This window comes from Mustela nivalis (assembly GCF_964662115.1).
Source record: "Mustela nivalis genome assembly, chromosome: 1".
NCBI lineage: Eukaryota > Metazoa > Chordata > Mammalia > Carnivora > Mustelidae > Mustela > Mustela nivalis.
Genome location: NC_139020.1, coordinates 134,100,162 through 134,122,391, shown reverse-complemented (window position 1 = coordinate 134,122,391; position 22,230 = coordinate 134,100,162). Strand labels below are relative to the sequence as shown.

At 42.9% G+C, this 22,230-nt stretch overlaps 1 protein-coding gene across 5 annotated transcripts in view; it reads right to left on the bottom strand.

Annotated features, from left to right (window-relative positions):
* Positions 1 to 22,230, bottom strand: part of KAT2B (lysine acetyltransferase 2B) — a 102,325-nt gene that overhangs the window by 53,535 nt on the left and 26,560 nt on the right. For all 5 annotated transcript variants that reach the window (XM_082747757.1, XM_082747759.1, XM_082747758.1 and 2 more), the window contains exons 2-3: positions 16,775 to 16,901; positions 317 to 462 (exon numbers count right to left, since the gene is read on the bottom strand). In XM_082747757.1, the coding sequence (XP_082603883.1) occupies positions 317 to 462; positions 16,775 to 16,901 (273 nt within the window). The remainder of the gene's footprint in view (positions 1 to 316; positions 463 to 16,774; positions 16,902 to 22,230) is intronic.

Genomic DNA, 22,230 nt, shown 5'->3' with positions numbered 1-22,230 from the left:
CAGGGCAGGTATGCCAAACACATACTCGGATGGACGAACGGATGAGTGGATGGAAAGAAATCTACACGCATAAGCAAATCAAGATATTCAAGTCTGCATACAAATAAGAAGGCTCTCAAAAAGAGTGATGAATCCAACAGGTGGTGGGTCATTTTAGAGAATCCCTCATGAAGAATCGCATGCTTCCACAAACCCTGAGGGCAAACGTATCATGAGCTGAGGGCCTTCCCACCCACGACCTGGTGTGCAGAAACTGAGCACATCTGAACAATGAGAGAAAGAAAAAACGCCTTTTTAAAGTGGTAAAAAACCTCACCTTAAATAGATAGAAATAAACTTGTTTGGTATCTGCATCTTCTTCCTTGTGGACACAGGTAAAGAGATATTCCACATCCAACACTATTCCCAGGAGTCTGTTCATTTCTTCCTCGGACACATTTTCCAGGTGGGAAACATGAGCAGCTGAAGACAAAGACCAAAGGAACATGTGTGACACGTGAGTTGGAAACTGCAAACGTTCTCAATTTTAAAACAGAAAAGGGCTCTCTCAAAACCTTCCAGGACATCCATCCATCAAATGGCATTGTCAACAGAGGGAATTTCTGAACCTCTGTACATCTAGATCTTCTAAAGTCGACTTACCATTAAAAGACTGTCACCTTGCTAAGCCTCAGCTTCCCCCTTCAAGACCAAAAATGGGCCAGCAGCTAATGTATTCCAGTAATGTACAGTTTAAGATCCAGACCTTGTTGGCACCACGTGGTGGTCCTCATAGTGTTAAGCTCTTTTTTTTAATGGAAGTATGGTCGACACACAACATTACATGAATTTCCAGCACACAACACAGTGATTCAACCAGTCTACACTCTCCTGTGCTCACCACCGACACAGCTGTCGTCACCACACACTGTTCTCATAGTATCACTGGCTCTACTCATTGGGTTATCCTTTTCATCCCCCACCCCCCACCCCATGACTTATGTCTTCAGTAACTAGAAGCCTATACTTCCCCTTATCCCCTTCACCCATTTTGCCCATCTACCCAACCCTCCCCTCTGGCAACCATCAGTTTGTTCTCTGTATTTATGGGTCTGTTTTTGCCTTTTTAAAAAAAAAAGATTTTATTTATTTATTTGACACAGACACAGTGAGAGAGGGAACGCAAGCAGGGGTAATGGGAGAGGGAAAAGCAGGCTCCCTGAAGAACAGGGAACCCAATGAGGAACTCGATCCCAGGACCCTGGGGATGACCTGAGTCAAAGGCAAACGCTTAACGACTGAGCCACCCAGGTGCCCGTTTCTGCTTTTTGACAGAGTTAAGTTGCTATGTTTCCACAGAAGAATATGGTTGGTCTCTACCATGCCCATGAATAGCTCAGTGAGCCAAGAATATCCTATTAGTGTGAAGACTGAAATGATGGCCCTTTCCCTCAGCCTTTCTGAGATGCGATGAAACCTCACTGCCCTTGCAGCCATGTCCCAAGGTCTGTTTGAGCTTGAGATTCAGTGCCTTCTGTGATCAAGCCCCCAAACCCATTTTTCTTACCTTAGTTCTTATATATATATATAGTAAGTGACCTAGCCATCAACGTTCTCTCCATGTCCTGTCCTCTCTTCTACCCAAACCTGGTCTATTTATCAAGGTTAGTGCACTGAATCCTCTAACAATCCCACAAGCAGGTATCAGCAATCCCATCTAACAAGTGAGGAAACTGAGGCTGTTTCATCTAATGTCACTCAGCCAACAAGATGGAGCCAGGGTCTGAAAGGGAGGAACGTTTGACCCGAATCCCAAAGCACACTTTTTGTTGATTAGGTGATTCACTTGGAAAGGTTCTTTAAGTCAGCCACTCAATAACCAGCCCCTGGCCCAGGAACTCCTCGGTCAGGATCATGCCTCTCACCTCTGCACACCCAGCATTTATTACTATGCTTGTCACATAACGGGCTCCCGCACTCTGAGGGGAAACCACTTGGGTAGAGCCCTTGGTATGTTGGCTTAGAAATACTTACATACAGAAGGGTTTGAGATCCTTTTTAAAGGCTAAACTATGGAGGAGAGCGAGCGCTTTCCCCTGCCTTCTTAAAAGGAAATATAACTAAAGAATACTAAGGAATACCTGTGAAGTATCAGGCAGGGGTCAGTGTACTCCAGAAACCACCATGCTCCTGTCATTAAGCCACGAAGCTCAGGGCAAACAGGGAGCTCAGTCGGTTGAGTGTCAGGCTCTTGATGTTGGCTCAGGGCATGATTCTGGGGTCCTGCGATCTAGCCCTGCATCAGGCTCCACACTCAGTGGGGGGTCTACTTGTCCTCACTCTCTCCCTCTCTCTCTGCCCCTCCCTCCAGCTCATGCACACAAACTTTATCTCTCTCTCTCTCTCAAATAAATAATCTTGAAAAAAAAAAATAAGAAGCCCTAAAGCTCAATCAGGAGACTGGGACAGAGAATGTTGCTGGTACCCTGCCTTCATCTCCTTCCCTTACCACTTCAGGGCATACCTCCCAGCATCCAACTACCAGCAACTCCATTTCTCTACCTAAGGGCTTTTCCTACCATTGTAATCTGCTCTGCAACCTACCTGCCCCTTCAACCCAAAACTAAGACATTAGCCTACAAATAAAAAACCCAGGTGTGCCTGGGGACACAGTGGGTTAAGCCTCTGCCTTCAGCTCGGGTCATGGTCTCAGGGTCCTGGGATTGAGCCCCGCATCAGGCTCTCTGCTCATCAGGGAGCCTGCTTTTTCCTTTTTCTCTCTCTCTCTCTCTCTGACTCCCTCTCTGCCTATTTGTGATCTCTGTCAAATAAATAAATAAAATCTTTAAAAACAAAAAACAAAAAACAAAAAAACCCAGATCCCTCATTCCCCAGTTTGAATAACTGGCTCCTAACCCCCCCCCCCCACCAACAAAACTAAGTAGCAGCCACCCAAGGTGGGAGCTGGCTCAATAATTCACCCTTTATTGGCCACTTTTTCTGCCTCATTTCACTTTTCTACTCCCTTAGCTTCATGCCAAATAAACTTATTTTTATTTTTATTTATTTATTTGATGGAGAAATCACAAACAGGCAGAGAGGCAGGCAGAGAGAGAGAGAGTTGGGGGGAGGCAGGCTCCCTGCTGAGCAGAGAGCCTGATGCGGGACTCAATCCCAGGACCCTGGGATCATGACCTGAGCTGAAGGCAGAGACTTTAACCCACTGAGCCACCCAGGTGCCTCCCCCCCACCAATAAACTTCTTATATTCAAATCCTTGTCTTGGAATCTGCTTTTGAGGGAGTACAAACTAAAATACCCAATCAAGGGTGCCTGGGTGGCTCAGAGGGTTAAGCCTCTGCCTTCAGCTCAGGTCATGATCTCAGGATCTGGGATCAAGCCCCCATACTGGGCTCTCTGCTCAGCAGGGAGCCTGCTTCCCCCTCTCTCTCTGCCTGCCTCTCCGCCTACTTGCTCTCTCTCTCTCTCTGTGTCAAATAAATAAATAAGAAATTTTAAAAATAATAAAAAAATAAAATACCCGATCAAAACCATTTTCAGAGTCAAGAGGATTAAGGATACTTAATTAGGATACTTAATTTGGATACTAAGAGGTTGGGACTTGTAAATGTCCACAAAGAAGCCAGGTTAAAGAACTCAGAATCAGGGGGGTAGAAGCCACCCCCTTTTCATTCCCTTCTTTGTGCATAAAAATAGAAAGGCAGAGTGATGGGCCCAAGGTCATGGGATATTGGTGATGGGCATCATGTGCTCATAACTATATGCATTTTATTTAAAGATTTTATTTCTTTATTTGTGAAAGAGAGAGAGTGCACAAGTAGGCAGAGCAACAGGCAGAGAGGGAGAGGGAGAAGCAGGCTCCCCACTGAGTAGGGAGCCCAACGTGGGGCTCCATTCCTGAACTCTGGGATCATGAACTGAGCCGAAGGCAGACACTTAACCAACTAAGCCACCAAGAGGCCCCTCTACATGCATTTTTAAATGATAAGAGGAAAGAAAGGAAATTTGGTGATCTGTCTGCCTTAGATATTGAGGAATAAATCTAGTACATACATCTAAATGTGAAAACACCAACACTATATTATTACATTACCAAACAGAAATAGAGTAACTGACTAAAATGTCTCTCAGAACCTAAGTAACGTATCATAGGAAAACTACAAATATATATATGTGTGTGCATGTGAAAAAATAAAATGCAAATCTATTCCTTTCTATTTGGCTATCCAATATGTGACTTCAACATTTTCTAAAAGAGGCCCCAAATTAGACTTCTTTCTAGGTAGAGTGTTTGCATGGGTCATCCTTTTTTTTTTTTTTTTTTTTTTAAGTCTACAAAATTTTCCTTGAGGTCAGTGTGAAGCCTTTGGGACATAAGCCTCATTCTGGAGACAACTAGGTCAAAATTTTTATGTCAGTTATTTGCAGAAATAATTTTACTGAAGACTATTTTTGCCTTGTTATGTTTAATTGCTTTTCAGTGATAAGCCATGAAAGCAATCACTTCACAATATAACATCAATTCAAGGTGGCTGCGTGGCTCAGTCAGTTAAGTTTAAGAGTCTGCCTTTGGCTCAGATCCTGATCCCAGAGTCCTGTGTTCTGGTCCCTGCTCAGCAGGGAGCCAACTTCTCCCTCTCCCACTCCCCCTGCATGGGTTCCCTCTCTTGCTGCACCTCTGTCAAATAAATACATAAAATCTTTTAAAAATATATATAACATCAATTCCTTCAGATTCACCCCAGTATGAAACAGTGTAACTAAGGTGCTAATGTAAGTAAGTCTAACTCATGGAAGTACAAGCCATGATGTATTTATTTACTTTTTAAACATTTTATTTATTTATTTGATAGACACACACTGAGAGAGGGAACACAAGCGGGGGGAGTGGGAGAGGAAGAAGCAGGCTTCCTGCTGATCAGGGAGCCTGACGCCAGGCTCAATCCCAGACCCTGGGATCATGACCCAAACCAAAGGCAGACACCCAACGACTGAGCCACCAAGGTGCCCCCATAATTTATTTTTTAAACCAGTAGTTCATTTTCTTTAAGTCACAAAACACTTAACCCAAATGAATTCTTAATCAGAACTAGAAAGAGCTATTCTGGTTAAAACAAAGGTGGAAATGCCTATTTTTCAGAAGGAGAAGTTGCGGGGGGGGGGGCATCCCCTCCTCTTGTGGTGGGGGGTGCTCCACAGTTTGGAAAGCATTGTGTGTAAACATCTTCCAGCATATTCTGAAAAGCAGACTAGATAAACATTAAAATGCCTAAGAAGTGTGACCTTAGGAAGTTCATTTCCTTCTGATTCTCTGTATAATAAAGTCTGTGATTTCTCCTCAAAGCTGTGTGTAAGCCAAAGCACAAAGAACTAAGGAGCTGGAGACCGAGGGCAAACAGAACATCAAGTTTCCCAGAAGGAGGGAGGGAAAGGCGGAACTGGACAAATGGGGTTAATCTCTGCAGCACAAGAGTGTAGGTATCTCTTCCTCTGAGAATAAAAGAAAGGGGTGTCTGAGGTACAAGGGGGTATACTGAGGCAGAAGGATACTACTGTATGAAAAGGGTTAAGCTTCCTTGAATAAACAATGGGATGGGGGAAGACAGATTAAAGTAGAGAGGTGGTTCATCCCCTTGAGAAGAGGGAGAAAACAAAACAAAAAACAAACAACAACAAGCCAGGAGGTTTGGACAAGTTGCTAGGAAAGAGAAGCTTCCCTGGAACAAGAAAGCTAGACAAGGACAGTCACATCTGCACTGTATAAATACTTCACTGTATGGACCTGCTGTGTGCTCACACTCTCCACCTATGCGCCCCTTCTGACCAAGACCCCTTTTCCAGTCTCTGTATCTAGCTGTCAGCTCTCTCTGGGATGAGCTCCTCTCAACACATCCACACCACCAACTACCTCACAACCTCCCCAGTTCAGCATCAGTGTGCCACCATCAAGGAAAACTTCACCCTCAGGTCAAAATCCTCACGGCCCTCCTCAAGATGGCAATTCCCTCTTGCCAGCCCTGCTTGTGAGAGGCAGCCTGTCATCCATTCCTATGCTGTCCTTTACCTCCTGCATATTTCCAGTCACCAGATTCCAGGAAGCTTCCTCACTGTCTCCCAGAGTCACCATTCTTCCCTGTTCCTACCTTGCTGGTCACTGGGATCTCAAGCCCAGAGTACCGAAACCCCCAGCCTGTGTTCTCTGAGCCCAGGGTACTCTTCCTAGAACACCATTTTCTACAAATGAGCCCACTTCCACCAAATCCAAACACGGAGTCTCTGGACCTGCTGACCAGAAACAGACAGGACTTCCTCAGGAGCCCATAATCACCCCTAACCCATGCAAACACCCAGGAGCACCTCACTCTAACTACCAAGCTAAACTAGCTATTGTACAGGTAACTCATTTTTAACTAAAAAGGGTCACTCCTCACGGAAAGAAACCCTTCTTTTAATCTTTTCTAAAGAAGCCTTTTTGATACTAATAGGTTACCTTCAATGATCTAAAACTTATTTTCCTAAAGAACAGGCCTCTCTCATGTAATTGTAGTGACTAAAAACTAAAAAATAAAAACTCAAAATCTGTCACCTATAATGCACAAATCTACAGCAGTTCATCTGCCACAGAACTTGTAACACGAAATTACTGCTATTTAAAGCTTCTGTAGGGGCACCTGGCCAGCTTGGGTGGTGGGGCGTGCAACTCCTCATCTCAGGGTTTTTGAGTTGGAGCCCCAGGCTGGGTGTGGAGATGCCTTAAAAATAAAACCTTTTAGGGGCACCTGGTTGGCTCAGTGGATTAAGCCTCTGCCTTTGGCTCACAGGTCATGCATGATCCTTCGGGTCCTGGGATCAAGCCCCACATCGGACTCTCTGCTCAGCAGCGAGCCTGCTTCCCCCTCTTTCTCTGCCTGCCTCTCTGCTTGTGACCTCTCTGTGTGTGTCAAATAAATAAATAAATGAAATCTTTCAAAAAACAAAAACAACCTTTTAAATAAATAAATAAAGCAAGCAAGCTCTTGGATCTACTGCTTGGTTTACCTTCCTCCACCAGAGAAGTTCCCATCAATGTACACTCTACCAACCGTGTGAGAGAAAGTGCCTTCTCCCACTCTTGCCTACAGTGAAGAATCATTCTCAGTAATTGAATCAATCTTGAAAATTAATGAGTCCCCACTCTTCTGATTCACATTCACTGGAATGCCCTTGGAGGGGGTTGTTTTTCAGGTTACTGGCCATCTGTATTTGTTCTTTTGGGCACTACTTTCAGATCCCCTGCCTATATTTTAGGATGTTAGTCTTTTTCTTATTGCCTTGAAAGAGCTTTAAGTCTGTCCTATTCATTGTAAATGCTCCTGGATTTTGTTGGGCTTTGGGGTAGGCTGTAAAGGAATCCTAAATTTTTCATCAAGTCAAATCTATGCTTGGCATTTCTTTAAGGTCTTGCTTGCAAAGGTCCTCCCTTCCAGAACAGACAAGGACAAAAATGTATTTTCTCCTAGCTCTCTAACAGGTTTGTTTTTAAAACTTAAAACATTCCTCCACCAAAATATCTAGGTCACAAAAGACCAAAAACAAAGCAAAACAGAAAAAAAGCTGAGGAACGGCTCCAGATAAAAGGAAACTAAAAGGACCTGTTGTGATACTGCAACTTATAAAGAAATACATATTTGGTTTTTGTTCATGGCACAGTGCTTTTCTTTTTTTCCTGGCACTGGGTTTCTAAAACCCTCAGAATTTCGGAAGTTATGAAAGCAATAAGGTGAAAGAAGAGTCTTTTGTTATTCATAACAAGTCCCTTGCAACCACACCTGAGTTTATGTTAATGAACTTTTAAAGTCCCTGAAGGATGGGGGCTGTTTGCCAGGGAAATCAAAGAAGTCACTAACGGTTGGAATTTTCAGCCCCACTTTTCCTACCTATATGGTAGGGATAGGAAGTGGTCTGGAGGGTGAATTAATCACTAATAGTCAAAGATGCAATCAATCATGCCTACATTATGTGGTCTCCATCAAACCCTAACAGAAAGAGTCTGGAGAACTTTCAAAGGGTGTTTGCAGAAAGGTGCTGGGAGAGTGGTGTGCTTAGAACTTCATGCTCCTTTCCCCCTGCCTTGCTCTGGGCATCTCTTTATGATAAACCAGTAATCAAATAAGCAAACCTTCTTCCTGAGTTCTGTGAGCTGCTCTAGAAAATTATCCACCCTCAGGAAGGGGTCGTCAGAATCTCCCAGTTTACATCCAGTTGGTCAGAAGCACAGGTAAAACTGGGACTTGCAACTGGCATCGGAAGCGAAGAAAGAAGAGGTATTAAGCCTTTAACCTGTGGGTCGGCACTAACTAAAGGCAGTGTAGAAGTGAGTGAGAATTTGCAAGATACCCTCCAGCTGTCCACTGGAGAGCTGGAGAATTGCTCGTGTGTAAAAACCCCACATATTTGGCGCCAGAATTATTCTGGAAAGGTTTTGAGTATGAGTAGACAAACTGTTTTCCTTCACATGACAACTAACTACACATGTGATTCTAGACTGGATGCTTAACTGTGAAGGAAAATATGCTATAAAGAACATTTTTGGGCCAACTGATAAAAGAATACAAAGAGTACACTAAAATATGACATAAATGCTAAAATTTACTTAAGCTGGTAACTGAACTAAGGTTAGGTAAAAGAATATCTTTGATTTTAGGAAATATATAATGTATGTAGGGGGAAAAGGCTATATGATGTATATGCAACATAAGTTCATACGATCCAGGAAAAATATATATATAGATCTACACACACACATATTTTAAAAAAAGAAACAAAGCCAATAGGGCATAATGCTACCAACAGGTAAATGTGAGTAAAATGGGATTTTGCTTTGGAGATGTCCTTTGTTACTTTTCTCTAAGTTTTTTTTTTTTTTTTTTAAATCTTTCATCCACCTGGAACTGAATATTCAAATAGAAAGGACCCTGCTTTCATTTCAAATAGTCTTCTGAGAGTATGGTACAAAACATGGATAGCATTACCCCAAGCTGGCCAACCTCTGTGACTTGTGGGAAAAGCTCACTCTTTCCCGTCACCCATGGCTTTGCCCAGTGTCCCCCGTGTGTAGGGAGTGGAGGGAAGCAGGGGGAAGGTGGGAACCAGAAGACTGTGGGAGGTTCTGCTCTCTTTCTCTTGCTCCAGGAGGATGTACCTAGGCACCTCTCAGCGCTGTGCCAGACTTACAAAGGCCCAGGGTGCCCTAGGGAGACCTGCCAAACGCCTGCTGCCAAGGATCACGGTGCAGCTGTTGCCTTGCTGGGAACAGGAAGCACACTGTCACCATATGCTGGGACCTTCTCTCGGCTCTGGCCCTGTGGATCACTGGCCTGCACTTCTCTTGAGGACAGCCTGCCAGTCCTCACATGCCCTGCACTGTGAACAGGCAGCAGCTGGGCAGGCCGCTACCATGTCTCTGCTCCTCTGGACTGGAAAGAAAGCAAACAGCACGGCATCCGCAGCCCTTGTAAGCTGTTCAAACACATTTGGTGCTCATGGGAATTTGAGGTCAAAGCTAAAAGAGGTAAAACAAATTCCTTCAATGAAACCTTCTGAATTGACTAACGTGCCAAAGTTTATCACTTAAAAGTGGTTTCCTCTTTTGAAATCTCAGATCTGGATGGAGAAAAAGAGAAGTTAAAAATTAAGAGCCCTTTAGATGAGTTCAGTCCAGCAGAAATAGGATACAAGCCACAAATGTACATATAAATATTCTAGCAGCCACTTTTAGAAAGGTAAAATAGGTGAAATTTTAGTAATACATTTTATTTAACTTCACACTAGATTTTTCATTTCAACATGAACTCAATGTACAAAATTATTACTAGTGTACATTCTTTTGTCATTGTACAAAACCAGCATGCATTTTACACTTGCGGTGCCACAATTCACGTCACAGTTCAAGAGCTCAGCGGCCACAGGAGACTAGCAGCTACTGTTATGCACAGTGCAGGCACGGACTACAAACTGTGAGAGCCCCCCTGCAAATAAATGCAACTAATATCTTTTTAGTACTCCTGAATTCAGTGAGTGTTTATCAATGAAGGAATAAGCCAAATTATGCCCAAGAAACAGACCAGATTAGGAACTAGAGAAAAAGTCAGTCCTTAACCTTAGTCTCCTACAGAAAACCTACAATAAATTATTATAAATTATATATAATTAAAGATTATATAATCATTTATTATATATCTTATATATATAATTATAAATAATTATAGTGATGCAAGGAACAAACACTGCAATGCAGCCCCAAGAAAACCTTTATTCTCTCTACCAGGCTCTAGACAAGTCAAACCTTGGAGGTGAGAAGCCTTCCCCTGGAGAATGAAGGAAATGGCGGGCAGGTGGTGTGAGCCTCCAGGTCTACAGCAGAGGTGGGAGAAAGGGCAAAGAACATGCCAAGAACAAAGAGCAGCCTGGTGGCCAAAATGCAGCATAGAAGGTTGGGAGAAAGGCCAGACAGTAGAGGCCAGAACAATCCTGCAGGCTCAGCCAAAGCTGGACGTCATCCGGAAGAGAGTGGGAGGCTCAGAGGGGCTAAACGGGAGAATGTTTAGATCAGACTGGATCATGACTTTCTTAGAAAGCCAGGTGCACAAGGATGGAACAGGGGACTCCAGGTGCTGCTGCATATACAACCAAAGAACACAGAGAAGAGACCTGAATTCAGGCAGTGCTGGAAGGAGGCATACGGAGAGAAAGTCAACGGGCCTTCATGATCCAAGGAAGGTAGGGAAAAGTAACTCACATCAAGTGAGGAGGACAAATATTACCAGATTTACCCACTTAACTCCTGCTGTCCCAGACACACAGCTCCTGACAACTTGAAACCCCATGTGTAAAAGACGGAATTAGTGAAAACAGGGACAGCTGGCTGGCTCAGCTGATAGAGTTGCACGCTCTATCAGGGTTGTAGGTTCAAGCCCCATGGTGGGTGTAGAGATTACTTAAAAATAAAATCTTAAAAAAAAAAAAAAAAAACTTAAAAAAAAAAACAAAAAAAACAAACAAGAACAGAGGACACCCAGCCAAGAGAAATACGATGACTTGACTCGGATGGCTGTGCCAGGCCCCCTATTTATATCACTTGGCATCTGCACAGTACAAATATAAATGGGAACTAAGAGTGATTAAGTGGTAGAGGTCTATGCAAATGGATAAGGCTAAAGAAAATGACTTACTTATGATTTAAATGTTTGAAACAGTCCATGAGAAAAACACTCATAGTCCCTTCATACCTACTCCTAGTCAAGAAAGTAAGCTCTACTGTAATTGGTCCATGGTAGTCTTTACTTGCCTTAGGAAGTTTCTACTGTAAATAAGCAGGTAAGCAGACATAACCACAGGGCAGGGGTTGTGGTGGGGGGGGGGGCACCTGTCAATTTCTACCATCGCAATGTTTAAATATAAGTGTCTACATGACCCATGTTTATGCATCTATGTTTATCAGAAAAAGTGATGGCACTGAAAAAAAAAAACAAAAACAAAAATTGGGGTGCCTGGGTGGCTCAGTGGGTTAAGCCTCTGCCTTCAGCTCAGGTCATGATCTCAGTCAGGGTCCAGGGTTCAAGTCCTGTGTTGGGCTCTCTGCTCAGCAGGGAGCCTGCTTCCCCCTCTCTCTTCCTGCCTCTCTGCCTACTTATGATCTCTCTCTCTCTCTCTCTGTCAAAAAAGAAAATCTTAAAAACAAAAACAAAACAAAACAAAAAAACTCCCATATACAACTGCAAAGAACTATCACTAGTCAAATTAAATAATCAGTTATGTCCTGGCATAGTTCAGAACAATGGACTCCAAAATGACAACAAAAATTCCAATAGTGATTTGATCACAATGGCGTTTCCTCCTTCCAGATCACAGAACCAGATTGTTATTTAAATAAGTAGTTCCCAAATAACGAATTTTTATTAATACTAAAATAAGGAGAAATGTTTGGGCCACTGAAGTGCTGTGTTAGGACCCTCTGTTGAATTTCTGTAAACTGAACCTGACTGTACCAATCCCAAATAAGAAACAATTTCAGAGAGGGGACCGGAAAGCTCTAGGCCAGAGCTAACGAAAGGAAATATAATGTGAGCCATATGTGTCATTTTAAGTCATCCATTAGCAACACTGAAAAAAGAAATGGGTGAAATTAATTTTAATAATGTTTCATTAACTCAGTATACCTAAAATATCATTTCAACATGTAATAATATTAATGAGAGAGCTCCCTTTTTTTCATACTGAGCTTTCAGAATCTGGCAGGTATTTTATACTTACAGCTCAACTTACAGCTATCTTTCAAGTGCTCATTAGCTCATGTAATAAGTGGCTATAACACTGGACAGCATGGATCTAGACTAACCATTTCACTCTGTATATGAAGACAGCAAACTGCAAAGAAGTTAAGAGATTGGTAAACCGCTGAGCCCAGCCTAGATTTCTTGCTTCCTAATTCCTAATTTATAAAATATAAAACTGAATGTTTTATACCCAGAAGATACAGAGGAGTAGCCAATGATGGCAGTCCAAGGACACCTGGGATGGAAGTTAACCTTCAGGAGAGCACATGAAACCAGAGCTCATTGTCAAGAGAAAATGTATGGCTGAAATGGATACCCAACAGCGAAGCTACAGAACAGACATGGTCTCAGTCGAGAAGCTTGAAGGTTATGTGTTGGTAAGGACAGAAATGTTCCAGGTTGACCCATGTGCATGATCACTGGAGACTGAATTCATATCCAGCAGAGTGACTGGGAATCAGGACAGTGTATGCAAATTTAAATGCATCCCAGGATGCAGACCTGCATGAAGCCTAACAGAATTCCCTATACCCTAATCTCTACTTTGCTGGTAATATTTCAGAAGTAATCTGCACAAATAGGACACTATGTATGAAACCTGATTTAAATACTCTGGCCAAAAAAAAAAAAAAGTGAAGGAAGGGAAACTGGCCAAGTTTTATTTAAAGTTAGTTAGTTAATTAATTTGTTTGTTTGTTTGTTTGTTTGAGAGACAGAGGGCTCAAGCAAGCAAGCAAGGGGGAGTAGAGGTAGAGGGAGAGAAAGAATCTGAAGCAGACTCTCTTGGCACAGAGAGCTGAGCACAGAACCTGAATCAGTGCTTGATCCCAGGACCCTGAGATCATGACCTGAGCCAAATTTATGAGCCAGATTCTTTTTTTTTTTTTTAATATTTATTTATTTATCTGACAGAGATCACAGCAGGCAGAGAGAGAGAGAGAGGAGGAAGCAGGCTCCCCGCAGAGCAGAGAGCCCGATGTGGGGCTCGATCCCAGGACCCTGGGACCATGACCCGAGCCGAAGGCAGAGGCTTAACCCACTGAGCCACCCAGGTGCCCCTATGAGCCAGATTCTTGACCCACTGACCCACCTAGGCGCTCCGGATGTTGGCAAATTTTAATAATTAAAGCTGTCTGATGAGTACAAGGCACCTATTAAACTATTCTTTCTAACTTTACATATGTTGGAGCTTTTCCATATTAAAAGTTTTTTTTAAAGGGGAGGGGTGTGGTTGAGAAGAAGCATAACCTCCGAAAAAGGTTTTCTACAGCCCCGATAATAAGACCAATACATAAACTATGGCATTCTGCCAATAATTTCAAGAGCTTGAAAATGCACAGACATTTCAATTTTAAGAAAGCAGACTGAAAAGGGATGGGGGGAAGGAGAGGGAGAAAAATATTTTTAAAACACCTATAAACCTCAATACCCTGAGAAAAAGCACTGTCAGCAACTCAACAATGATCCCACCAGAGCTGCTCCTATTAGTACATATTAAAATATATGTCATATTTTCTAAACTGATAAAATAGGATTGTACTCATGATGCTGTTCTTTTTTTTTTTTTCTTTTTTAAGATTTTATTTATTTGACAGACAGAGAGCACAAGTAGGTGGAAAGGCAGGCAGAGACAGAGAAAGGGAGAAGCAGGTTCCTCACTGAGCAGAGAGCCCAATGCAGGGCTGGATCTCAGGAGCCTGGGATCATGACCTGAGTGGAAGGCAGACGCTTAACCCACTGAGCCACCCAGGTTCCCCCATGATGTTGTTCTTAAGTCAGCTTGCCTATGTGGAAATGACCACCTTCCATGCAGTTCCCTAAGGGTGCAACGAGGGTTGGGCACGTGACAGATGCTACACCAATCAGATCCCATCCTCTAGGGATGGAATACTCACAGGGACAGGGGCCGATGGACCTCACCCAGTCAGGGCGTCCTGGGCAGAAAGCCCACAAATTTATGCTTCTGAGATTCCCCGGACCAAACTGAAACTGGGTTTCCCATTGTTTTCAGCTTCTGGGATCTCCCGGTACCTTTTTATAAACACTGTTTTCCTACTTAAGCTGGGCAGAATTCCTATCTGTTGGCTGAAGCAAAAGAACTCGTAGTAATGGGAACACTACTATTAACAAAAAGAGCTAAGAGTAATGCATCATAATTTGCCAGGTACTATTCTAAAGTTTTTATAAGTTCTATCTCACTGAAGCCTCGCAACAATTCTTTTTTTTTTTTTTAAGATTTTATTTATTTATTTGACAGAGAGAAATCACAAGTAGATGGAGAGGCAGGCAGAGAGAGACAGAAAGAGAGAGGGGGAAGCAGGCTCCCTGCCGAGCAGAGAGCCCGATGCGGGACTCGATCTCAGGACCCTGAGATCATGACCTGAGCCGAAGGCAGCGACTTAACCCACTGAGCCACCCAGGCGCCCGCCTTGCAACAATTCTGAGATAAATACTATGAACTTCGATTCAGGGCTGAGAAAATGGAGCTCCAGGCAGATGAAAACATGCCCCAACGGACAGTGACTGGTTGGAGAGCCAAGATCTGAAATTGGGCTGTTGGAGCCTTAATTTAGTCCTAGATTATAAAACTTCCAATTAAGCGGCTTTATGACTTGCTTTTTTCATTTATAATATGTTAAGAAGGCCTTTCCATATTGGGAAATATATCATTTTTAATAGCCATATTGAATTTATAATATAGATTTTCATAATTCAAGCAATTATCTCCTACATTGGGGTATTTAGGTTTTTTCTAGTTTTTTAATGTCATTAATGTGGCTGTAATTAACTGTTCTTTGAGTCTGAGGGCACATCTTAATTTACAGGTAGGTTAATTTCTGGCTGAGATTTGCCAGGTCAAAGGATATGTACTTTTTTTTTGTTTCCATTCTTGATTATATATCACCCAATAAGGGTATTTTGTTTTCAAAGCTTGCTAAGAAATGTAAAAGAGAACAAAGTTGGCTTTTCTTTGTAAAAGGCCATTTCTGCCTTTGGGCATTCATGTCTGTTTACATGCTCAGAATGGAGACAATCTGCTCAGCTAAGAAAGAGAACTCTGTTTTTAAATGTTAATTGATGTAGGATAATCGGATTTCCCAATCAATACCAAATACAGTTGGAGCCCAGTGCTTAAGAAGTTTCTGAGCCAGCTTCATATTGCATCATATTTCCTGAGGCAAATTCTAAAGGGCACTGGCTCAGGGATCAATTGTGAAAAAGGTAGGTTATAAGCAAAAGTGTTCTGTGACTTCTAGAATTCTTCCTTTGCATCAGCTGTTTCAAAAATCAAAACTTAAATTATTTTAGATGCCAGTTATTACAATGCTGTAATTATTGGTGTGTTTATTTCCTCTGCGAGATCAAGGTTCTCTCTATCCTTTCTCAGAGGTTAGTCCAGTGCAGTAACTTCCTGGGAAGATCACATGATCTACTTTTCTACTCTCTGAGTACTGAAATACCCTCCAGCTGAGTACAAAATAAAATTTCAGACTCGGCCTACCACCATGCTACCTTGAAGGCTGACACTGAACCATTTGATATCACCAAGCAGCCTGAAAGAAAGAGGACATCCAAAAGAAGGCACCAACTTAGAAATGGTCGGGGGCGGGGAGCGGGGGTAAGCAACTTCAGTGAGAATGTTCTACCAGGAGCAGCCTGGACAGTAAACTGGACATAGAGACATTCTTTGGGAGACTGGGTAACTGAAGGTGGAAAAGTAGAATATCCCAACCTGATCCTGTATGAATCGGAATGTTAATATCTAGGGAAAACTACCGTTAACTTTTATCTACCCAAACCAAACACAATTTAAAATTTTTTAACTTAAAACTCGTATCAGGACAAGAACATATTAGCACAGTCCTGTTGAGTAACAGGCAGAGTCTATCTTGCCAAACTGACAATGATTATCTTGCAGGGATAGATAAGAAGGTTGAAAGGGAAAACACAAGTAAACATTCACCAAACACAACCCTGAGGAAGAGAGCTAGCTACCAGAAGCAGGAAACTAAAGAATACAAGGATACAATGAAGCACTTTCAGAAAGTTCAGACAATCAGAAAATAATAATAATAATAATAACAGTAGTAGTAGTAGTAGTAAAAATTAGACAAAAAACCAGCTGGTCAAGCTTTCTATCCTGGAGATCAAAGACCCTCAGGCCCCGATCAGAATGAATCAGGACCTGGCACACTTTCCACCAGCTAGCTCAGTTGTCACATTTCATCTCATCTGGCAGTCCCCCAGTTGAATCCAGCTCTCCGGGGAAAACGGGAAAAGATGGTAAGAAGGCAGTGCTAACAGCACAGGGCTTGTCACGCAAATTCCGGAGACTAAACAGACTCTGTTGTTACCCAGAGGCAAACAGCATGCAAGTATGGCTACCCCACGAAATTCAGTTAGAACTTTCAGGCAACAGTGACATCCTTACAGTTCCCTTGAAGATATTTAGGAACTCACCTAGTGCATGGCTACAACTCCGGCAGGATTCTGTTAGACTGACAATGATTTGCTGCAGGTCAGCTCTGGGGGGAGTAGGAGAAGGGTTGGGATTTTTCCAGCCATTACATTTACAAGACTCCTCAGCCTAAAAAAGGAACAGAGATAAAAATTATTTAACAGGAAGCAATGGACTCCATGCTTTCCATGAGATCAATACCCACTAGTTACAGACAGCTACCCTCCCCACTCCTGACTTCAAAATTTCCTACATATGCACAAAAAATAAAAATAGAAAAAGGCAAAGAGGCTGTTTGATCTAGACATTTTGGATTTTAATGTCTTGGCTGGTTTCCTTTCTGCTGGCTGGAATTGAGAACTGCAGCTCAAACAGCAGATGCATGCCCTTTGATACCAGTGCCCCCAAGCAAATGTCCATGAAGTGGTCAGTTCCGAGAAAGCGCATCCATAAAGCTGGCCAAGGCAACAAGCCAGACTGTCCAGAGATCCTTGGAACCTGGTTGGGGCCTCCACCATGACTGAGCCTTGCATACTTGAAGGCTCCAGTTGCAACTCTGCCCCCATGGACCAGGAAGGAAATCCACAAAACTGAGGAAGTTATCAACCTCAAGGAAACGAGGAGGGACACACCCATCTCGAGGCCACATTTGCTAGCTCCTCTAAGTCTTTTGTAGGCTCCCAGCTACATGATGGAGAGGGCCTCACTGTGCAGTCAGGGGTTTCCATCTTGATACTTCTCAGGTTCCTTGTACCAGAATACCAGTATTTATTATTTTAGCAACACTTACAAGAAATCTTCCTTACGCTTCACATTTCCCTACCATCTTTAAGATCAGTGAATACGATTTATGATTTAGCCTTTTTGTGGAGTGTTGGGTATAAAGTTGAGGACATGGATAGAAAGATGTCAACAATTTTCAATCATAAAAATAAAATGGACACAGCTGACTGTGGGTGAGAGCGTTCTGTGTACACTGTCCAAATGGTAGCCAGTAGCCACAGGTGGCTGTTGAGCCCTTGAAATATAGCTAGTCCTTGGGACACTTGGGTGGCTCAGTTGGTTAAGCCGCTGCCTTTGGCTCAGGTCATGATCTCAAGGTTGTGGAATCGAGTCCTGCATGGGGCTCCTTGCTCAGCGGGGAGCCTGTTTCTCTCTCTGCCTCTGCCTGCCACTCTACCTGCATTTATGCTCTGATAAATAAAAATCTTCAAAAAAAAGAAAAAGAAAAAGAAATATAGCTAGTCCAATCTGAAATGCACTGCAGGTATAAAATATATACCAGATTTAGAAGACTAATGTAAAAACTTCTCATTAATTATTTTCACATTGGTTACCTGTTTGACCCATGTTTCACACTGGTTACATGTAGTATTTTAGTTAAATAAAAAATAGGAAAATTCATTTGACTGGTTTCTTTTCTACTTTTTAAATGTGGCTACTGGAACACTTAAAATTACATATGCGGTTCACATTCTTCTTCTCTGAAATGGCACTGTTCTAACAAAACAAATCAGACTTTTGTGCTTAGGCTTTGTGGTAGATCTTTGATCACAGGTCTTTTCACCCTGCTTCCCACCCCTGTAACCCTCAAACCCCCAAACCCCGTAGCAGATGGCTGAAGTTGGTAGAAGTTGGATGTGTAGAAAATGACAGAAGGGCTGCTACCTCAACTCCATACAGAAAATTCTCCAAGACAGGGACAGTTTCTGAAGTGTGTGTACATCTAAGACAGTAAGGAAAGAAAGAATAAATAGCTGGCAAGGCAAGAAGGCCAAGGTGAAAGGAAAATATGTTTCTAAAGATAAGTTCCCTATGCTTCTGAAGATAAGCTGGACCCGATGAATGTTGGCAAGCCCAACCTGACTGCTTCTCACATGTTAACCCACTGGGGACAGAGAAGGTAAGACCAAAAATAGCAACTTGGTAGCACAACCCCCCGTGAGTAGCTCAAGTGACCCTCTTCTGTTTGGCCAAGGCATCAGGACCTGAAGGTTAACCACAGTGCTCGTTATTAAGCTGAACTGGACTTGAAATTCCCTATAATGAGCCATCCACTTCTTCAGAGATTGGAAAGTTCTCAAGGGCCATGTTTTTGAAGACTCTCATGAGAACTTACATGAATGCCTATAGTCTTTGTAGGGATGGAGGAAACCACTCGCCTTGGGGACTCCTCTCCTAGCAGTGGAATATCTACTTCAAGAGTCTCACACAGCCTCTGGCTTTTCTGAGCAGTTGGTCTGATCCTATTGCCCCTTCCAAAAAAGACTTTGGGTAGAGAAGGAAAAATGATGATAATAGTCCCAACAAATTAATTACATACAGCAGTCCAAACATAGAAGGAGCAATAGCAATGGCCCAGAACCTTTTGAGTTTGCAGAACTAATTCCAAGCCAAAGAACTACGATGCATACTGAGTCATTCATTCGACAGTATGTCTTTTTTTTTTTTTTAAGATTTTATTTATTTATCAGAGAGAGAGAGGGGGAGAGAGCGAGCACAGGCAGACAGAATGGCAGGCAGAGGCAGAGGGAGAAGCAGGCTCCCTGCTGAGCAAGGAGCCAGATGTGGGACTCGATCCCAGGACGCTGGGATCATGACCTGAGCCGAAGGCAGCTACTTAACCAACTGAGCCACCCAGGCATCCCACGATAGTATGTCTTGAAGGGCTACTCCATGCCAGGTACTTTTGCTAGGTATGGAAAGGGAATGAATAAAGACCCTGTCCTTGGGATAGTGAGAATGAGGCAAACAGACAACACAAATTAACAAATTATACAGTATATTAGAAAGTGACAGCACTATGGAAAGAAAGAAGTGATGGGGAAAGGAGGCTTGGGGAAGGGTAGGGCAGAATCTGAAATTTTAAGTAGGCTTTTTTTTTTTTTAAGATTTTATTTGATTTTATATTTGACAGACAGAGATCACAAGTAGGCAGAGAGACAGGAAGAGAGAGAGGGGGAAGCAGGCTCCCCACTGAGCAGAGAACCCAATGCGGGGCTTGATCCCAGGACCCCGGGATCACGACCTGAGCTGAACGCAGAGGCTTTAACCCACTGAGCCACCCAGGTGCCCCTTAAGTAGGCCTTTTTTAAGAAAGTGGCAATAAAGCAAAGACTTGAAGGAGCAGAGGGAGTTAACCATTAGATATATGGTAGAAGAACATCCCAGACAGAGGGAACAGGCAGGGCATAGTCAAGAGTGGTTGGCTCGCTCAACAAACAGCAAAGACCAGCATGCATAGGGCATAGTGAGCAAAGGAAAGAGCTGAGTTGGAAGTAGGAGAAATCCTACAAGGTCTCATAGGCAATTAGCAGTACTTCAGCTTGGTTATATGATCCATCGTCTCTCCTTTCCCAAACAGGATCCTCTGGGCTTGAAACGGGTATAGGAAGAGAACACAAAGACACGAAGCCAGATGTTTTCAAACTCATTTTTTTTTTCCCTTTCCTAGTGTAGAAAGCCTCCCCACTTTCTCTTTTCCTTTGGCATTACTCACAGAGGCATTCATTTTTCTGTCACTAACTTACAGGAGCAAATCATCCTATTTCCTTTCATTTTTTACCGCCACTCCAGGATCAAATACATATTCTGTTACACAGGGACGCACATTAATTATTCACACTTTCCTGAATTTATAAATCTCTTTAATATCTAGATGGAAAAGAACTCCAATACCTTAACCAAGGCCCACCAAAAGAACACAAGATTCCCCTGGAATTACCAAAAAGATGCCAAGTTGTCTAGTTAAGAGTTTCAACACTTACTAAGGCCCAAGATTAACTTTAAGGCTAGGAGTCAGGTGGGTAATAAATTCAGCTCAAAACCCCAAGGAATTATGTAATCTGGGAATCTGTCCTCATTCACCTAGGTAGCCGCATTAGCTTCTGACAAACGTGATGGCCTCTGCCATCTGGGCACATCAGCAATCACAGCCTAAGTCTCCTCCTTTGGCAGGTTTTCCACGGGCAGGCAGGAAAATTGGGAGGAATTCTGTATGGACCAGAATAACACCACCCACAGCCAGTATTTGTAACTCCAGATTCTCAGAAAGACCATGACCCAGTGAGATGAAATTCCTCCTTCCAAGGAAGCTTGAGAAGCCAACTTGTTCTGAATCAACCCGAAAGTATGGGGCCTCTACAAGAGCCATCAACCTCAACAAAACACCACTTTTTGGTTCAAAGGTTTGAGTCTACAGGTAAGAAATTGCTCCATCTCATGCTTGGGGTTGAAATCCATGGGCTTATACCATAGCTTTTCACCTAACACTGTGTTAGGAATGGATTACCTCAGAAGACAGTGCTAACGGGGAGTGTTTTCTCTGTATTTAGACAGGGTGGAAAGAATGCAGAGGAAAAAGCATAGACAGAATGTGAACCTTTCCAACTCTCTCTCGCACTATTTATTCATTCTGCAAACACTAACTGAGCCCCTACTACATGTCCATCATAGAAGCAGATACCGCGGACACAACAAATTTCTGCAGAAATAAAAATCTATGGGTGCCTGGGTTGCTCAGTCTGTTAAGCAGTTCTCAACCTTAGAGGCATATTGGAATTAATATTAAGATTACTGGGGAGCTCCATTAAGCCTGATACCCACACCTGACAACAAAATAATTAACTCATGATCTTTGTGGATAGATACCAGGCATCAGTATGTTTCTTAAGCTGGTGATGCTAGTGTGTAGACAAAGCTGAGCATCTCTGATCTAAAAGAAGGGTTACTAGGAATGGACCCATGAAAAAACACACACACTTGGAGTGGATGGCTGGCTCAGTTGGTGGAGCATATGACCCAAGATCTCGGGGTTGTGAATTCAAGGTCCACCTTGGAAGTAGAGATTACCAAAAATAGAATCTTAAACACACATACACTCACACACTAATTGGAGCATGTCAGGAAGACTTATACAGACGAGGGATCCTTCACATGGGATGAGAGGAGGGGGAAGAACAGTCCATTTCTGAAGAACAGCAGCATGTGTGTGCTTTGGAACATACTTCTTGACCCTCACCTCATGTATAGTTAAATATATAGGTGCCTGCTTTCTCCAAAACATTTCTATGGAATTTGAGACCACTGGTACTCTCCTGAAGCTGGGTGACAGAGGAGAAAAGAGAGAAGTTAACACCTTCTCTGTGTCAGAATTTTCTAGGATTTTTATGAAGGTGATAAAAGAACATGTCTAGTTTAAAATTCTAAAATTATCACTATAAACAAATATATTGCAGAATTCCCCCCCCTTTTTTTTAAAGATTTTTTATTTGTTAGAGAGAGATACAGAGCGCAAGCACAGGCAGACAGAGTGGTAGGCTAGAGGCAGAGGGAGAAGCAGGCTCCCTGCCGAGCAAGGAGCCCAATGTGGGACTTGATCCCAGGATGCTGGGATCATGACCCGAGCCGAAGGCAGCCGCTTAACCAACTGAGCCACCCAGGCGTCCCATCCCCCCTG